Genomic DNA, 16,001 nt, shown 5'->3' on the forward strand with positions numbered 1-16,001 from the left:
GGGTTCCCTGGAGAATCAGTCTGTGCCAAGACCCCCAGAGTTTTACCTCTGTCAGGCTCCTTAATCTTCCCAGGGAGGAGAAGCAGCACACCTGCCGGCAAGGATGTCCTTCTCTTGCTCTTCTCATCTCCCAAACTAAACCTTTGCCTTTCCTTGCTTTCTCTTCTGCTTTCTCAGATCCCATGTACAGATCCTACACAGCCCGATGGCCTGTCTGCTCTGTTCAGAATATTTTAGTAGAGATATAATTATCCAGTGCCATACAGAAATGCTAGTCACTGTGCTTTATCCCAAGCCACTTCCCCACAGAGGCCTGCAGAGAAAGAGCACAGGGCGAAAGGAGTTCAAGACATGTCAGGTTTCCACATCAATCACCCCGAGGCTATTTTCTCAACAACAAATGTAGCCTTGACCTTGGGGCTGTAGATGTCTTACAGCCTTGTCTGTGTCTAGCCCTAGAAGATAGAGAGTACTTGAAGATAAAGCATGCTCCCTGCTATTAAGGACATCATCAACAGGAGGCTCAACCAATTCCAGTGAGACTTCCATCAGCATCTGGAGACTACTCCTAAGCACAAGGAGGTGGGACGTGTGTTCCACAGCTGGGGAGGCACTTCCACAGATAAAAACTTCATTACCCCAAAACTGCGCTGCCCAGGTAAGGCAGCTACCTCCTGCATGTGGCCACGCAGGTGCAGCTTAACCCTTACTAAATCATACAGGAATGCCAGTCCCACAGCCACCTGTCTAGTGGGTCTCACACAGAGCCCTGACCTTCCTGGGCTTCTCCCATGAGAAGAATTTGTGCAGGAGGCCTGAGCTAGAGGAGGGTGAGTGAATGTTGGGGAGCAGTTTAACCACAGGAGCCTCTAATCCACACGTGCCCTTCAGTTCTCAACCACGCTAAATGGATGGATGGAGGGTCTCAGCCCAACTATAGTGAGCATGAAAAGAAAGGATGAGTCCTGCACTCAAAGGAAAGGGGGAAAGAAAATGGTTCAGAGGGTGTTTAACCACTTGTTCACACACTGGTATAGATAATTCAATTGATTTCTCACAAGTACATAGAAAAGAAATTATTTTGGAGACAGTATTTTCATACTCCAACTTTCACAAGCAGAAGAGTTCGGACTCCTGTAGATCAACCAGGAAGCCCAAGTCCATAGGCCTCAGGGGGGCAGAGTCGTTGACCTCCTAACACAACAGTCTCTCTCTCTCTCTCTCTCTCTCTCTCTCTCTCTCTCTCTCTCTTCCCAGCCTCAGGCCTGGATCCTCGTATTCATGTTGAACCTGGTCCCAGTGGGAGAATTAAGCTGACCTGAATGTCCCCAGGGTGGTACCCGGAGCCAGAGGTACAGTGGAGTGGCCCAGGAGGACTCCTTCTAGAACCTGCCTCGGAGACCAGGACTATAGCAGGAGATGGCCTGTTCCATGTGGAGTCCTCTCTCTCAGTCAGGGAAAATTCCACAGGACACCTGACTTGTTCCATCAGGAACCCTGTCCTCGATGAGGAGAAGAAGACCCATGTGTCCATGGCAGGTCAGTTCCCTCCCAGGTGCTCCTCCAGAGGTTCCAGTGCAGATAGGAAGCTGTGAGGAGCAGAGACCCCTGACACAGACTGCAATGAGGGTCCAGTGGGTGCCTTGCCACTCCTGAGTGGGGACCTCCTGAGATATACCCACTTCCCCTGTGCACTCCTGCTGAGGTCAACAAGGTCATTATTTCACAGGGTAGAAGAGGATACGCCAAAGCCTTCAAGAGTGATAGGAATAAGAGGATCTTTCAGAGTCCCTTGGAACCTTTCCATATCCTCCTGCTCAGACTTATCCACACATAACAATATGGGCTTTTTCCCCACCTGTCAATTTAGCTAAAATGCTGGCCACAGCCACCTCTGTGACCGTGATACATGCACACCGTTTTGCGCCCAGTTTCCAACTACTAAAAAGGGCTAATAATACTGTGTCCTCATGCAGTTGTCATGAAGGCTAATAATACAACTCATTTTGCAGGCAGAGAGCACCAAGCACCCAGGTATGCCCTTCACATACACAGAGTGACTGGCCAGGGGACATAGTCTGGCTCCAACTCTGCCCTGCACCACCCTCTCCCTTTCCCAGCCAGGGGGCAGAGTGCAGCCTGTGCTCCAGGGTATTCTCAGGCCCTTCTCTTCTCAGCTCGTCCCCACCCTTCCTTCCTTTCCCTCCTCATTCCTGGTATCATTCCTTGGACATACCCACCCCCTGGGGCTCATGGGCACTGGGAGCCACTTTTCTTCTGTTCCCTCAAGCGCCCTTTCCTGCTGGTCCTTCAAGACCTAACCCAGGAGCCATCTTTTCTATAGAACTCCCCTATCCCATGTGCACCAAGTGTGCCTCTTCCCGCCCCCATTACCCTGGATTATGTTTGCCTCCTCTCAGGCTGGGTGTGTGAGCCCCTGAAGAGAGGCTCTCTCAGGCCTTGAACTCCCCACTGCCTAGCAGACACCTGCTCCCAAGAACAGATTGCCTGGTGAGTGTGTAAGTGAACATCTGCAGGACGTTATCAGGACCACCAGATCTGGTGTCCACCGCTTTCCCTTGTGTGGGTCACATGTGTTGTAGATCATTAGAAAGAGAGAACTGGAATGAAGTTGGGAATTTGAAAATAAAAGAAAATATATTAGAGGATAGGTTTTTTTTTGTGTGTAGGGGGGGCGAAGTGTTTGCTTTTTTCTTTTTTCTAAATGTCATTCTTGGAAATACAAACCTCCATGGGGGAAATTAACTCACTCCTCCTTAGACTTTGACAGTGAAGAAAGGTGTATAGAAAACTTGGGAGAAACTGGTGAGTCGGGGCTGAGCTTAGCAAACCTCAGCAACCCTCAGGACCTCACATGGAAGGCCCTGAAATCCACATGGAGGACGTGAAGGAGAAGGGCCTTCTTCACGTGAGTGCAGGAGGTCTGCTGAGCTGAGCAGTAACTCACAACCTGACGACCAGCTGCGCTCTGTGGTCATTTCCTAGCCATCTGGCTGAAGGACTGAATGAAACAGCCTGGAGAGAGGGCTGCTCAGGGCCTCTTCTGCAGATGGTGTTGGCCTCAGAGCCACTGTTACTGACCTCAGTCCCCCTCCAGCCCAGCTGGAACTCTGTTTCTGGGACCTGGCCAGGAGCTGTGCCTGGATTAGGCGCTGACACCTCACAGTTCCTGCTCTAATCTGAGAAGAGCTCCAGAGGATCTCAGTCCTCAGACTGTCCTTAGACTCACATCCACGTGATGAGGAGGACAACTGGAGGAACAGGCCTATGATGAAGGCAGTTGGGGCCTCAGGAGGGCAGGGCAGGCAGGTGAAGGAGAGGCTCTGTGGCATCTGCAGACTGTTCCTTATTATAGGAGCACTGTGTGCCACTCGCGTCATGTAGGCTTTAGTGAAATCTGGAGCTGTTCACACGGTGTCTGCTGCTTTACTTTCCTCTCTTCAGCCTGTCCACACAGCTGCCTGGTTTGACAGGGCAGCTCAGGGCCTGCCCAGGCTGGGAGGAGGCAGGAAGTGGAGGTCCTTAGGAGTGCTGGGAGGGCTGGGGAGGCTTGGGGTCTCTGCTGCCTGGTGACGTCTCCATGAGGAAACAGGAAGGACTCGTCCCCATCAGCCAGGCCACCTGCAGTCAGCCTAGATCTCAGTGCCATGGTCCTGTTTTGCAGGTGACCTGTTCCCCAGGGTCAGCCCCTGGACTGTGGTGCTGGGGGTGCTCTTCAGCCTCTTGACTCTCTGCTTGGTGGTCACCGGTATTGTCCTCCTGAGAACCAGAAAAGCCAAAGGTAAGTTTGAACAAGGGGGCTGACATCATTTGTGTAGCAATTAGACTTACATGTAGATCATAAGTCTACTTAGGGTTTTTATCTTTTACTGTTGACTAGGAAAACATGAAGAGTAGGGATGCTCCATGGACACACTCTTAGGTGCTGGGTCTGAACTTCAATTCGCCTTTGTACTCACTTTACCCACTTCTTGACTCATTTCCTTCTTGATAATTTCTAGAAAACATGCTTTCCATGTAGGAGAGAGGTGAGCTGCTTATTAAGGAGGTTTCTGGGTGCTCTCCAGGACCCTGTAGCCACACACTCTGTCCTCAAGGCACATCACAGAGAGCTCTGTGTATGGACAAGAGTGGGCCATCCGCCGTCCACCAAGTACCATCCACCAAGCACCATCTGCTATCCACCATCTTCCATCTGTCTTTTATTTTTTTCCTTTTTACTACACGTTGGGTCCTGCACGTGGGACACAAGGCCTTGGGCCTGGTAGGCCACCTCTACCTCTGAACCACATAATAGCACCCATCTTCCTTCTTCACTATTTTTTCCAGTGGCCTTCCTGCTGATCTGGACATGGCTCCTGATTCAGAAATATCGGTGAGGGGAAAAATGATTCGTATTAGAATGTTTTCTTCCTTTCTCTACATTTGGGGTGTGTAGGTGTGTGCTTACTGGGTTATATTTGTCAAGAGAATGAAGAGTTCTGTTTTCTCTGGTGGTCTATAGATTAAATGTCAGATGACATCTAATAGCCACAAAATCTCTCCTGTCTTATAATCCGTCTCCTCTCTGACTTGATCTCATAATGACCTGAACCTCATGCCTTGGGTTGGCCTTCTCTGGAACAAAGATAGCCCCAGGTAAGAGCTGTGGCCAGGGCTGCCTAGCGCACCTGCCCAGGGACATCCAGTCAGGCTTCACCTGACTGCAGGAGAAAGGACAGGAGGAGGGGTCTTACGGCAGTCCTGAAGTATTCGTCCTCCCATGGGGACATAAGTGGAGATGGACCATAGGGGAACACCCAGGATCCCAGTAAATGCCCTGCAAGACCAGATTGATCTTAGGCCTCTAAGCACACAGATGATCCTCCTGTAGGGCTCACAGTCTCCTTCCTGTCTGAAACCTCCCTGTGCATTGTCTTAAGCTTCCAGTCTAAGAGGAACCAGGGAATCGGGAGAGCTAGAGGAGCAACAGACCAGGTGGAGGGGAGGGAGCATGGGCAGGGCCACAGCCCCCACATTCCATAGAGAGTGGGGTCTGGGTGGGAAGCTTGTTTAAAGGGCTAATTGGAGAGCTATTGAGTCTGCTCCTTCTCAACTTCCTGGCTTTCAGGTGGCTCTTAAACCAGTCACAAAGGCCAGCAAGGCTGTCATACAATCACATGGAGACCAATCTTGTATGAAAGCCTGTTTATATGGGTTGGGCACAGTTCTGAAACATACTAGATAGTTTCTACTTTGGAACTTGTGGAAGGGCTTCTGAGGACACGTGCTGAAACCTGTGGCATGGAATTCCTGCATGGAGAAGCTGTCCGAGGTGTTGGGGGATGCACATGGACACTGTAACTGACAGTGGTTCTTTGGCCACGTGGTGGAGCCCATCTGGGGGCAAATGAGTCTGGGGACTGGATTACATGAGTTGCACTGAGAACACTTTGTGGCTGATGACACCTGGGCAGGATGCAATTGGGGACATTTTAAGGTGTGGATCAGAAAACAATAGGAGTATTTTTTTTAAAGCTGTGGACACATGAAGTGCATTTTTATGGACATGCCCCTTGCTTGACTTTTAAGAGGAGCCCTGCTCATTTGCCCAAGGGAGGATGAAGCAGTCCCTACCCAGTCCTCTCAGTGATATCTGTCCCTTAAGTAAGTCCTCACTTTGAATTATTCCACTTATAACGTGGAATTTGTGTGTGTGTGTGTGTGTGTGTGTGTCAGTTATAAATTCTCCCCAAAAATACTCTGGTGAGATTGAGAATCTTGAAGCTAGTTTCATACAAATCTCTGAAAATCCAGAGAATGATGTGCAGAATTTATAGATATTAATACCTATTTTCTCATCTTTGGGACTTCAGCCAAAACTTGAAAAGAGAGGGATCCTATTCACTCTCCCATCCTATTTCCAAGTAAACACAGTTGGAAATCTAAAGGTGGTTTCCAGTTCGTGACATGCTTGTTTATTCAGAAACCTGGAGTCCTCTCTGTGCCTCTCCTGAGCTGGGCTGACAAGCCTGGGCCCAGGTGCTGCTTTGTCCTTGGGGTTGAGTGGTGAGATGGGCCTCATCTACTAGGGAGAGGAGGGTGCTCTCCATCAGGCTTGTGTTGAGGTTGCTGTTTCTTTCCACAGAAGCAGTGGACAGAGTGAATGATGTGATTACTGAGGTTTGACAGGCAGTGTTGGACCTTTAAAACCAACATTACCTAGTTCATGCTCTTTTATTATTATAGGAACACCAGAGTCCACATAGAATTGAATGTTCCTCTCTGACCCCAGGCACGAAGCAGCCAACACACATTTCTGTACAAGTATTTGCCCCGGGGAAGTTGTTCACATATGTGCAGCTGGAGGAGATGGGCTGGTTTTCTGGGAGCTGCAGAGCTTGCGTATGTCTATTAGGGGAAAGTTGGTTGTTCCATGTACTTAGCACAGACCACCTGTTCTGTGTGGTCATTGACAAGTAATGAAGGAGGTGCCATTAGAGCTCATAGATGTGAGGCTTGGCCTTTTCACCAGGCTGTGGAGCTGCTGAGGAGCTAACACTGAGGTAAGGACGGGGCTGGGGACAGCGAGGAGAGCAGCAGGACATGTGAGGAAAGGAAGTCCCTAAACCCTGGAGTGGCTGACCCCCTGGTTCTAGCAGAGGAGATGAACAGTAGACAGGAGACAGACTCAGAAGGCTCCAAGGCAGACTCCAGGGCACATGGCATTTTAGCACTTTGCTAAGGATTTAGAGGGCAACAGAACAGGGAAGGTTCGTTCAGAAAAGGGCTGTTGTGACTGGAGTGACTTTGGGACGTGGCATTTATTCCCTGGGAACAGGATAGGTGACTAGGGTGCAATTTTCAGGAGGAAGTCAGGAAGGATCCATGGAAGTTCGTTCCTGTTGTCACCAGAGTAAATAGAGCTAAAAGTCATGCTTGATCATTCACTTGTCAGTGTTTGGTCTTCAATGCGACGACTCCTGTCCACTCCTGGTTCATTATGAAGATTAAGTAGTGTGTAATCCACTTAAAGACTAGAGGTAGAGCCAAAGGGAGGAATCCTGTGTAACTGAGTGCTTCGTCTTGCTGTGGATGGCTAGATTCATTGTTCATTCTGATGTGCCTTAGGAAGGAGGGGAGCAAGTGACGTTCATCCTCGTTTTCAAAGGACCTGCCCTGGAGCTGAACTTTCTGGGTTTAAGTTATGTCTCTTATCACTTAGTAGCTTCATCCATCTCTCAAAATACTTTCAACCTCCTGGGCACCTTCTGCCTTTGCAATAAGGCCACAATAATGCTAAGACAGGGGTACAGTTAATATTCAAAAGATCGGAACAGAGCTTGTATTTTGGTGGCAATTGTGCAGTTATTGGGTCTGGGAAGGGGAGATGGTTTTATCTGGGACCCTGTGAGGCTAAAATGAACTTAGTGCAACTGCTTAGTTTTGACCTTTCTGTGTAAAGAACAAACTGACTCATTGAAGTCATCACATAGAAAACAAAGTGTCACTGGACAGAAACTTCTCTCACGTGACTGCTCCAGCTACATGGTCCAGCTGATGGTGGTGATAACACTGAGCCGGTGGTATTGCTGTGTCACAGGACCCAGGCATCACCTGTACACATGGAGTGGAGAAGGGATTTTTGATATTGGTTACATTTCTATTTTCACTAATTCATGTAATTTTTATTTTTATTTTGCTAGTTTTCTTCTTGGCTAAAGTCACAAAGAAAAGTGATTTTTTTTTTAATTTTGGCATGTTATATTAGCCATTCTCTGTGAGGAGGAAAAATCTTTAACTAACCTCATGAACATGATAATTTGTCCAAGAAATGGCAGTGGGCTAAATTTTTAACCCTCAGTGAGGTTTCCTCCTAATTCCAGAGCATACTAGTAATGGTGTCATAAACATCAGCATGTGGACAACAGGTACCAGTTACCTGCCCAGGGTTCTTTCCTCAGAGCCAACAGTGTAATGTGATTTTACTTTTTCAAATCACACACTGTACCCTCAGATAAAGTTCCCAGTGAATGCAGATACCAAGAGAACCCATCCCCTGGTTTTCAGAAGGGAGAGCCAGCCACACCTCCCTACATTGCCTCTGTAGTGACACTTGGGTCTGCTCCGTTGCACAGGGTGCCACCAGAACACGATGCTCCACCACGAGAGCTAGGGCATGCTGTCCAGAGAAGTAGAGCTGATCCACTGCAGGGCCTGCTGGGCCCTCTAAAGCTTGCCCACCTTGTGCAGCTATATCATGAGATGGTTCTGGGGTGGCTGCCAACTCCACAGAGTGAGCAATCCTCTCCACCAGAATCCTGCTTCTCCTACAACTTTTCCAAAGTGGGCTTTTCTATTCTTGAACACATTTGTGATAAACTAAGAAAACCACATAAAAAACACCATTGCAAATTTTGTGTGCACAGCCTTACTTGCCTCAGACACCTGGTGCAGTTCTGATCTTGGCCCAGCCCTGGGAGATGGTGCTCTCTTAGCTGCCCCTGCCTTTTCTCACTTTGAAGTCACACTCAGATCCAGACCATCTGCTGAGAAGGACCTTCCCCACAAGACAAGCTGTGCATCAGCTGTGAGCTGTCCCCAGTGGACCTGCAGGACAAAACTCCACCCAGGCTGGATGCAGCATCAACCGTGAATTGATCCCCATCTGAAATGACACCTCCACTTTTTCACATTCCCAGTAATTCTGCTCAACCTGTATTCCTAGAACTGAATCAGTTCTGGTTTGCAGTGAAGGAGAAAATAAATGAATTAGAAAAAAAATCTGGAAGAAGAGACCATTTATCTATAAGCAGTCTAAGGGAGTCACCTGAAAACATTCCTGACAAGAAGGTTGTTTCACCAACATCGATGTCATTTTACACCTCACCTAGGGCCTTCCTGTGCAAATATTGTACTTCACAGTGTGACATTTGGGTAAGCCAGTTGGAAATGGTCCTCAAACCTGTCATTCAATATTCAAACAGAAATAACAAACGTTAAACAGATGAGCTGTGGAAGAACCAGCAGAAAAGATAAGCGGGAAGAGGCAGAGGGCAGACCATGAGGCTCCTCTTGGGCAATATTTGGAGTTTAGATGTTCATTCCCTAAGTGGTAAAAAATTCCCAAGGATTTAGAGTGAGAGTGGTTTAACAATATGATAATTGCATTTGAGATTTATTTCATTTTTAATGGGTGAATTAAAATTAGACATAAGATTCCACTGTGGTATATCTATAAATGCATACAATATAATTTGGTCAATTTTATTTCCCAGTATTTTCACTTCTCCTCCCTTTCTTATTCCCCCTCATCCACATTTTCTGTTTTACTGATCTCCCTTCTGCTTTCATGTGATTCTTTTTATGCCTTTTATCGCTCTAGTTTCTGCATATGAAAGAAAATATTTGACCTTTGACTTTCTAAATCTGGCCTGTTTCACTTACCATGATGTTCTCCAGTTCTATTTTCCTATGAATCACAATACTTCATTCTTCTTTATGGCTGAGTAAAACTCCATGTGTACATATTCTTTATACTTTCTTCTCCTGAAGTATCTTCACTGGTTCAATGACTTGGCTATTGTATATATTTGGGCTTTGAAAAGACTGCATTACAGAATCCATTGGTGTGTTCAAGAGAGGGCACTGGAGGACCAATGAAGGTCCTGCTCCATTGCTGAGGAAGAGTCAACAGAGCAGTGGAGCTGCTGGGAGTGGGGGGGTGGGGGGACACATTTCTGAAGCCCAGGATGAAACTGGGAGTACACTGGGAGCTGATGGAAAAGGCAGTACAAAAATTTGTCCCTGTTTCTTGAATGACAAATGGATTCAGTGATTTCAATCACTGGAGTCCGTCTGAGTCTTCAGTTCAAGTAGTTTCTGTTTTATGTAACTAGGTGCATCTACATTTGTGACATCAATATTTTCTATCATTATCTATTGTTGAATTGTTCTTTTTACGACTATGATGTAACCTTTGTTTTTTTCTGATTAATTTTGGCTTGAAGTCTGCTTTGTTCAATATGAGATGAGAGTGGCTACCATTGCTTGCTTGCTTGCTTTGGGTTTCCATTTGCATGTTATATCAATTTATATTATTTCACTTTCAGCCACTGACTGTCTGTGCCTTAAGGTGACTCACTTGAAAACAATATAAGGTTAGGTTTTTTTTAAAAAAAAATTACAACCTGCCAGCCTACATCATTTAATTGGAGATTTGAGACCATTTATAGTCAATATTATTATAGAGAGATATTCACTAACTACTGCAATTTTGATTCATTTTCTTTTTTTTTTTTAAAGTCATGCTGATTTTATTGACCACTTGATAAAGAGGGGAAACTAGCTGTCCAAGGGTACCTAGCTAATTTGAGACAAAATAAGTCTTTGATTCTAGGTCTGCTGGATTTCAAAAGCCATGTTCCTGATCATTTTTATGTTTCTGGTTTGACCTTAGACAAGCTATTATGATTTTCAGTCTGCTGAAGCGAGAAGTCGTTTCCTCACATGTAAAGTGGATGTATAAACTTTACAGTTGTCATGTTGCCTTGTTTTTTTTTTCATCTTTCTTGCATTCCTGCAATTGGTTTGTGTATCTGTTGAGATGGATTTATCTTTCACACTGATCTGTGGACCACTGAGGCAATTTTCTTTTTTCAAAGTGTTCTAGAGTGATATAGATTGATACCCCATATGGGTGTGGTATCTATAGCCTTTGTATTAATACTATTTTCATCTAGAGGAGAATGTTCATGAGTGGACCTAACCATTCCTACTGGGCCATGCTCATTTTCTTGAGTTTTTTTTTCACTTCTGCTCTTTGTATTCAAGTGTCAACAAAGTTTGAATTTGTTTAATATATGTGGGGACTAAGTTGCATTGTTTCTTGACTCAGTTTATCTGAGGAGCAGATTCTCTCCTCTCCTTATCTCTGACTGGAAACCCACAGGGCACTCTCTTCTCTTTGCCTGTTTCACTCACATTTTGCTAGGTATACCCTAGGTCATGCAGTAGGTGCAGCATGGCAATATTTGTTATAATCTCCTGCAGCAAATGTCAATGTGACCTTCTCCAGATGGCTCTCACTTAGCTCTCCACTTGCCAAATGAAAAACACAGAGAATTATTTAGATCCAAGTTCACTGTGCAGGCTCTGAACCCACTAAGTTGAGGATCCTTTTCTCTTCTACAGTGTTTCTCTGCCAAAGGTCCCACTGTGTTTCTTTTTCTGTTTGTCTCATGTTTCCCCTCCCAGGGAACTGGCACCACTGCTAGTGCCACTGCCACCACCAGCTGGATTACAAGGTACTTTCTTGTTCTCTGTTCAATGCACCCAAATTTCTAAATCTCTAAAAGACTCTGATTGCCACTTATTGAATTTCACCTAATTCCCTGTTTCACCAAACTTGCTGAGGAACAGTACCTTCTGCTTGAGTACCAAACCTATGAACAACCGCAAATCCATCTTTCCTCTCATCTGCCATCTTGAGTCATATTTCTTTTATTTTTTTAATTTTTATTTTTTGCATTGTCTTTAGTCTTTAAGTTCAAAAAGCTGCTTTTTTTACATTTTAACTTGATTCACTCAGGTCATTTTTCTCCACATCTATTTTCTTTCTATTTCCCTTTTTTCATCATGAGAAACAGAGATTTTTTTTCTTTGATCTTATCTAAATAGGAGGAAAAGACAAGGGCTGGGGATATAGCTCAGTTGGTAGAGTTTTCCCTTGCAGGCACAAGGCCCTGGGTTCAAACCCCAGCACCACAAAAAAGAAAAAAAAATGGGGTGATGGGGGGGGAGTCAGTAAATAACCAGAAAGAACGATTTCATTCTATACGGTTTACAAAAGTAAGTACTATTTAGCAATTCAGTGTTTCTATAGAAGAGAGCTTATTTTCATGATAAGTATTGAAAATTGCTTTTAAACTGGATAATGACAAAGGATAGTTTGATCCTTTCTCATCATTGAGTGGCAAAATTATACTAATGCTTATTAAAAAAAATTAAAGTATTAAAGCTTATTAACTGAAATCCAATAGGATTATTTATCTCTTCATGTGATTTGTTTAATAAAAAGAATACATGCTATTTTAAAAATTTGTATTTGTAATACAACAAAAGCATAAAATCCTCTGTCAAAATCCAAAGGAGAACCTGAGATCCCATTTTTGTCCTCTATAGCAGTCTGCTCATAGCATTGAGCTATAATTGACAGGTGCCTGTCAATGGCCCTGTAGGGGAAAGACCCTATCTTGCTCATGGTGATATCCCTAGTACAGAAGGCAGAACCTGGATTAATGTGGGTCCAGTAAGTGTTTCCTGGCCAGGTGTGGTGGCACATGTCTGTAATCCTAATGGCTCTGGAGGCTGAGGCAGGAGGATTAAAGTACAAAGCCAGACTCAGCAACTTAGTGAAGTCCTAAGCAACTTGCCAAGACCCTATCTCAAACTAAAAATAAAAAGGGCTGGACATGTGGCTCAGTTGTTAAGCCCCCTGGGTTCAATCCCTGGTACAAAGAAAAAAAACGTTCACTGAGTGAACAGGAAAGAGTGTCAATAGCCTCAGGAATGCCAAGAAGACAAATGGAGACAACACGGTGGCCTCTGATGAGTAGTAGACTGTGATGGACATAAGAAGCAAACTGTATAAGACTCAGGACATTCAGGATCTCAGGATCTGGGGAAGTCCAGTGTGGAAACATAAAACAAGATTCCCTTTCAGTCTGTGCCTCGCAGAGTCCAGCAATCTGACTCAAACGGTCACTAGAATCCTACAAAGATGTAGTCTAGGATGAAACTTATTGGTGTCTCAGATCACTAACTAACCCTTCTTTTTTTATTTTTTTCCATTTTTTAGAGAAAATCATTGAAGAACTTGGTAAGTTTTATATCTTTTTTCCATGCTAAATTGGAAATTCAGCCTCCATATCCCCAAAGCAATTATCTCTCTGTGTGATTGGTTGCAGAACAAAGAACATCTCTGTCAATAAAAGGTAAGCAAAGTTACACTGATACCCCACAAACCATTACCTTCAACAGTCTTTTCTCAGTCACTCTGCTAATCTTGAATGTGTCCATCTCATTGCAGATCTGAAGGAAGCTCGAAGTTTTGCAGGTAGGTGCATAGAGAAGGAAGTGTGGTTAAGGATAACCTTATGCCTGTTCTCTAACCTCTCTGGGATTCTATTGTGAGAGAACAGGTTATTCCCTAATGATATATGAGATACAAGTAGGCAAAAAAAAAAAAAATCCTCAGATGCTGGATATAGGGACCTAAGTTGGCTAAGGCATAAGCTCTGGGCGGCACAGACATATCAGGGTCTCCTAACACTGACAGGCAGGCTCTCGTCAGTTAGGAGCAGGTCCTCACCATCCTCTTGTGACCACCACCATAGAAGTTGGGTTGGAGCAGCTTCTCTAGGAACACCATAGAACTCTCCGGGGTGATGATGAAGAGATGATGAAGGGTTAGGTCTCTTGTCTCTCCTTTCCTTTCCAACGTCAAACCCTTCGTGTCCACCAGGTTATTCTCACCAACAGGAACACACACTTTTTCCTCCTTAGTTTTCTTAACAATAAAGTAAACAGCAATCTCAGTGAACCCAGTCTCTCCATCGGGCTGTTATCCTACTCCCCTCTTCCTTTCCAGAACAGCCTCATTTCATACTTGTAAATCCTCTTTCCTAATTTGTATTCTCTGCTGTCTTCCAACCCCAGCTCCACAAATACCCACAGCCTGACAACGGCCCTCGTGGTCCTCAGTGTTCCCCACCACCCTCCTGCTGCCTCCTAGCTCCACCTCCTTCCTCTCCCTCCTCCTGCGGCACTGGCCACTCTCCTGCCCTCTGAACCCACTGCTGAGCTTCTGCCTCTGAGCTGAGCAGGGGAATCCGTCTTCTTGACCTTCCCAACCCTTCTGTTATGTCCCCTCTGTCCATGGAGGGCCTGGTGTACCTAGTGCTAACACCTGGAGACCTTCTGAGTGTCAGAACCTTGGTAAAGACCTTTCCCAAGGGGTTTCCATGCTCCACCCATCTCCTACCAGCTGAGGCCTTGAAAGCTCTGAGGTGACAACAGAAATCTGTTCCTTTCCTTTAGGAAAAGACCTTCAGACTGTAGGTGGGATGGTGTCCTGGATTTTAACAGCATGGTGTTTATTTTCTGTGTTGATGAAAAGGGCCTAGAACACATGTACCTTGTCCATCTGCCCTGCTTTGACCCCTCACAGAGAAGGTGAAGGCTCTTTTCTTATTGCTTACTAGTAACTGATCTCCTTCCTTCTGCAGAGAACATCATACTGGATGAACGCACGGCTCACCCCTCCCTCTATGTGACACAAAATGGGCAGCATGTTTGTTCCCTGTCTGTGAATCAAAATGTTCCTGATAGTCCTGGGCGATTTACTCTAATGCCATTTGTGCTGGGTCGGAACAGCTTCTCTAGTGGCAGTCACTACTGGGAGGTTGAAGTAGCAGGAAAGAACAGGTGGGCTATAGGCCTCTGCTTGGATTCAGTAGACAGAGGAAGAGCTTATGAGGAGACTTGTCCTGAAGCTGGTTTCTGGACCCTCTCCCTGAAGGATGGTCAGTACAAGGTGCTTTCAATGCACTCTTATAATATCAATGTCCCACTAGCGCCAGAAGTAGTTGGAATTTTTTTGCAATATGAAGAAGGTTTGATCTCTTTCTATAATGTGATAGAACTTACCATTCTCTTTACTCTCAAAAGCAAGTTCACCCAGCCCCTGAGGCCATATTTCTACCCTGGACCTCCTACTCCAGGAAGCACTCGGGGCCTAACCATCCTGCATTTTCCATGAGCTTCTGATTTTTCCCTAGAGAAGAATGGAGAAACATTCCCCAAGGGTCATCCTTATGGACCATGGGCACAGTGGCCATTCCCCAGGCAGGATGCTGGGGGGCAGGGGTGTGAGGATCCCCCAAGGACCCTGGCTGCTCCCAGTGCTGTGGGGACTGAATGATCCTCCTCACGGGGCCAGCTCCACTGCTCATCAAACTCTGCCATCCTAGCTGGATTCACTGCTGAAACTGATGAACATCATTTCTCAACAAATATCTCTTTTATATTTCTCACTATGCTTCACAGCTTATTCAGAGTATTTTACTTTTACTAATAAGCTGTTGCTTCTTCAGGAGTATACACCAAGTGCTGCCTAGTTCCATGACTATTTTTGAGCCAAAACAACTGACTGAAACACAGTTTTTGTTTTGTGGGGGAGAGGGGATATACTGAGGATTGAACTCAAGGGCACTCAAACACTGAGCCACATCCCCAGCCCTTTTTGGTATTTTATTTAGATACAGGGTCTCACTGAATTGCTTAGTGTCTTGTTGTAGCTGAAGCTGAATTTGAACTCAAGATCCTCCTGCCCCAGCCTCCTGAGCCCCTGGATTAACAGGAGTGTGCCACCATGCCCAGTGTTGAACACAGGTTTATACTAAGAATCATGATCTCAAGAAACTTGCATCCTGTAGCAGCTGACACACCTGGACTCTAAGACTTTTTCATGCAGGACCCATCTTATAAGCCTCTCCCAAGTTCCGACATTCTATAACACATTTCCTTAGCCTCCTTATCAATTTTTATATATTTAATTGACAAATGTTATATGTAAATTCACAGCTTAAAATATTGGATGTGTGTGACCATTGTGTATTTTTTATCACAATCACATTTCATTAACAGACATACATAGTTTTATATTAAAAGTCCGAACCTACTCACTTTCCCATATAAAGTGGGTACACCTTGTCAGTACCCTCCAGTACCCTCTGACTGCTCCAGGTCCAGGAAGCCATGCTCTGCCCTCTGCTACCCTCAGGCTGAGTTTTGCATATATTCTGTGGATTCTGTGGTAAGTGGTCAACCCAAGCTTCCAAAACTAGGTTAAAGGCCATGGTCACCACAGCAGGAGTGTCAGCTCCAGGACGTCTCTTTCTTCCTGGAGTCACAGGACAGTATGAACCAAACCCTTGAGA

At 45.4% G+C, this 16,001-nt stretch overlaps 1 protein-coding gene across 1 annotated transcript in view; it reads left to right on the forward strand.

Moving 5' to 3' along the window:
- The window catches only part of LOC125620257 (butyrophilin subfamily 2 member A2-like), a 56,357-nt gene that overhangs the window by 11,933 nt on the left and 28,423 nt on the right, over positions 1–16,001 (forward strand). The window contains exons 3-4 of the mRNA XM_048814766.1: positions 3,686–3,802; positions 13,091–13,117. Coding sequence (XP_048670723.1) covers positions 3,686–3,802; positions 13,091–13,117 — 144 coding nt within the window. The remainder of the gene's footprint in view (positions 1–3,685; positions 3,803–13,090; positions 13,118–16,001) is intronic.

Source organism: Marmota marmota, unplaced genomic scaffold, assembly GCF_001458135.2.
Source record: "Marmota marmota marmota unplaced genomic scaffold, marMar, whole genome shotgun sequence".
Classification (NCBI taxonomy): domain Eukaryota; kingdom Metazoa; phylum Chordata; class Mammalia; order Rodentia; family Sciuridae; genus Marmota; species Marmota marmota.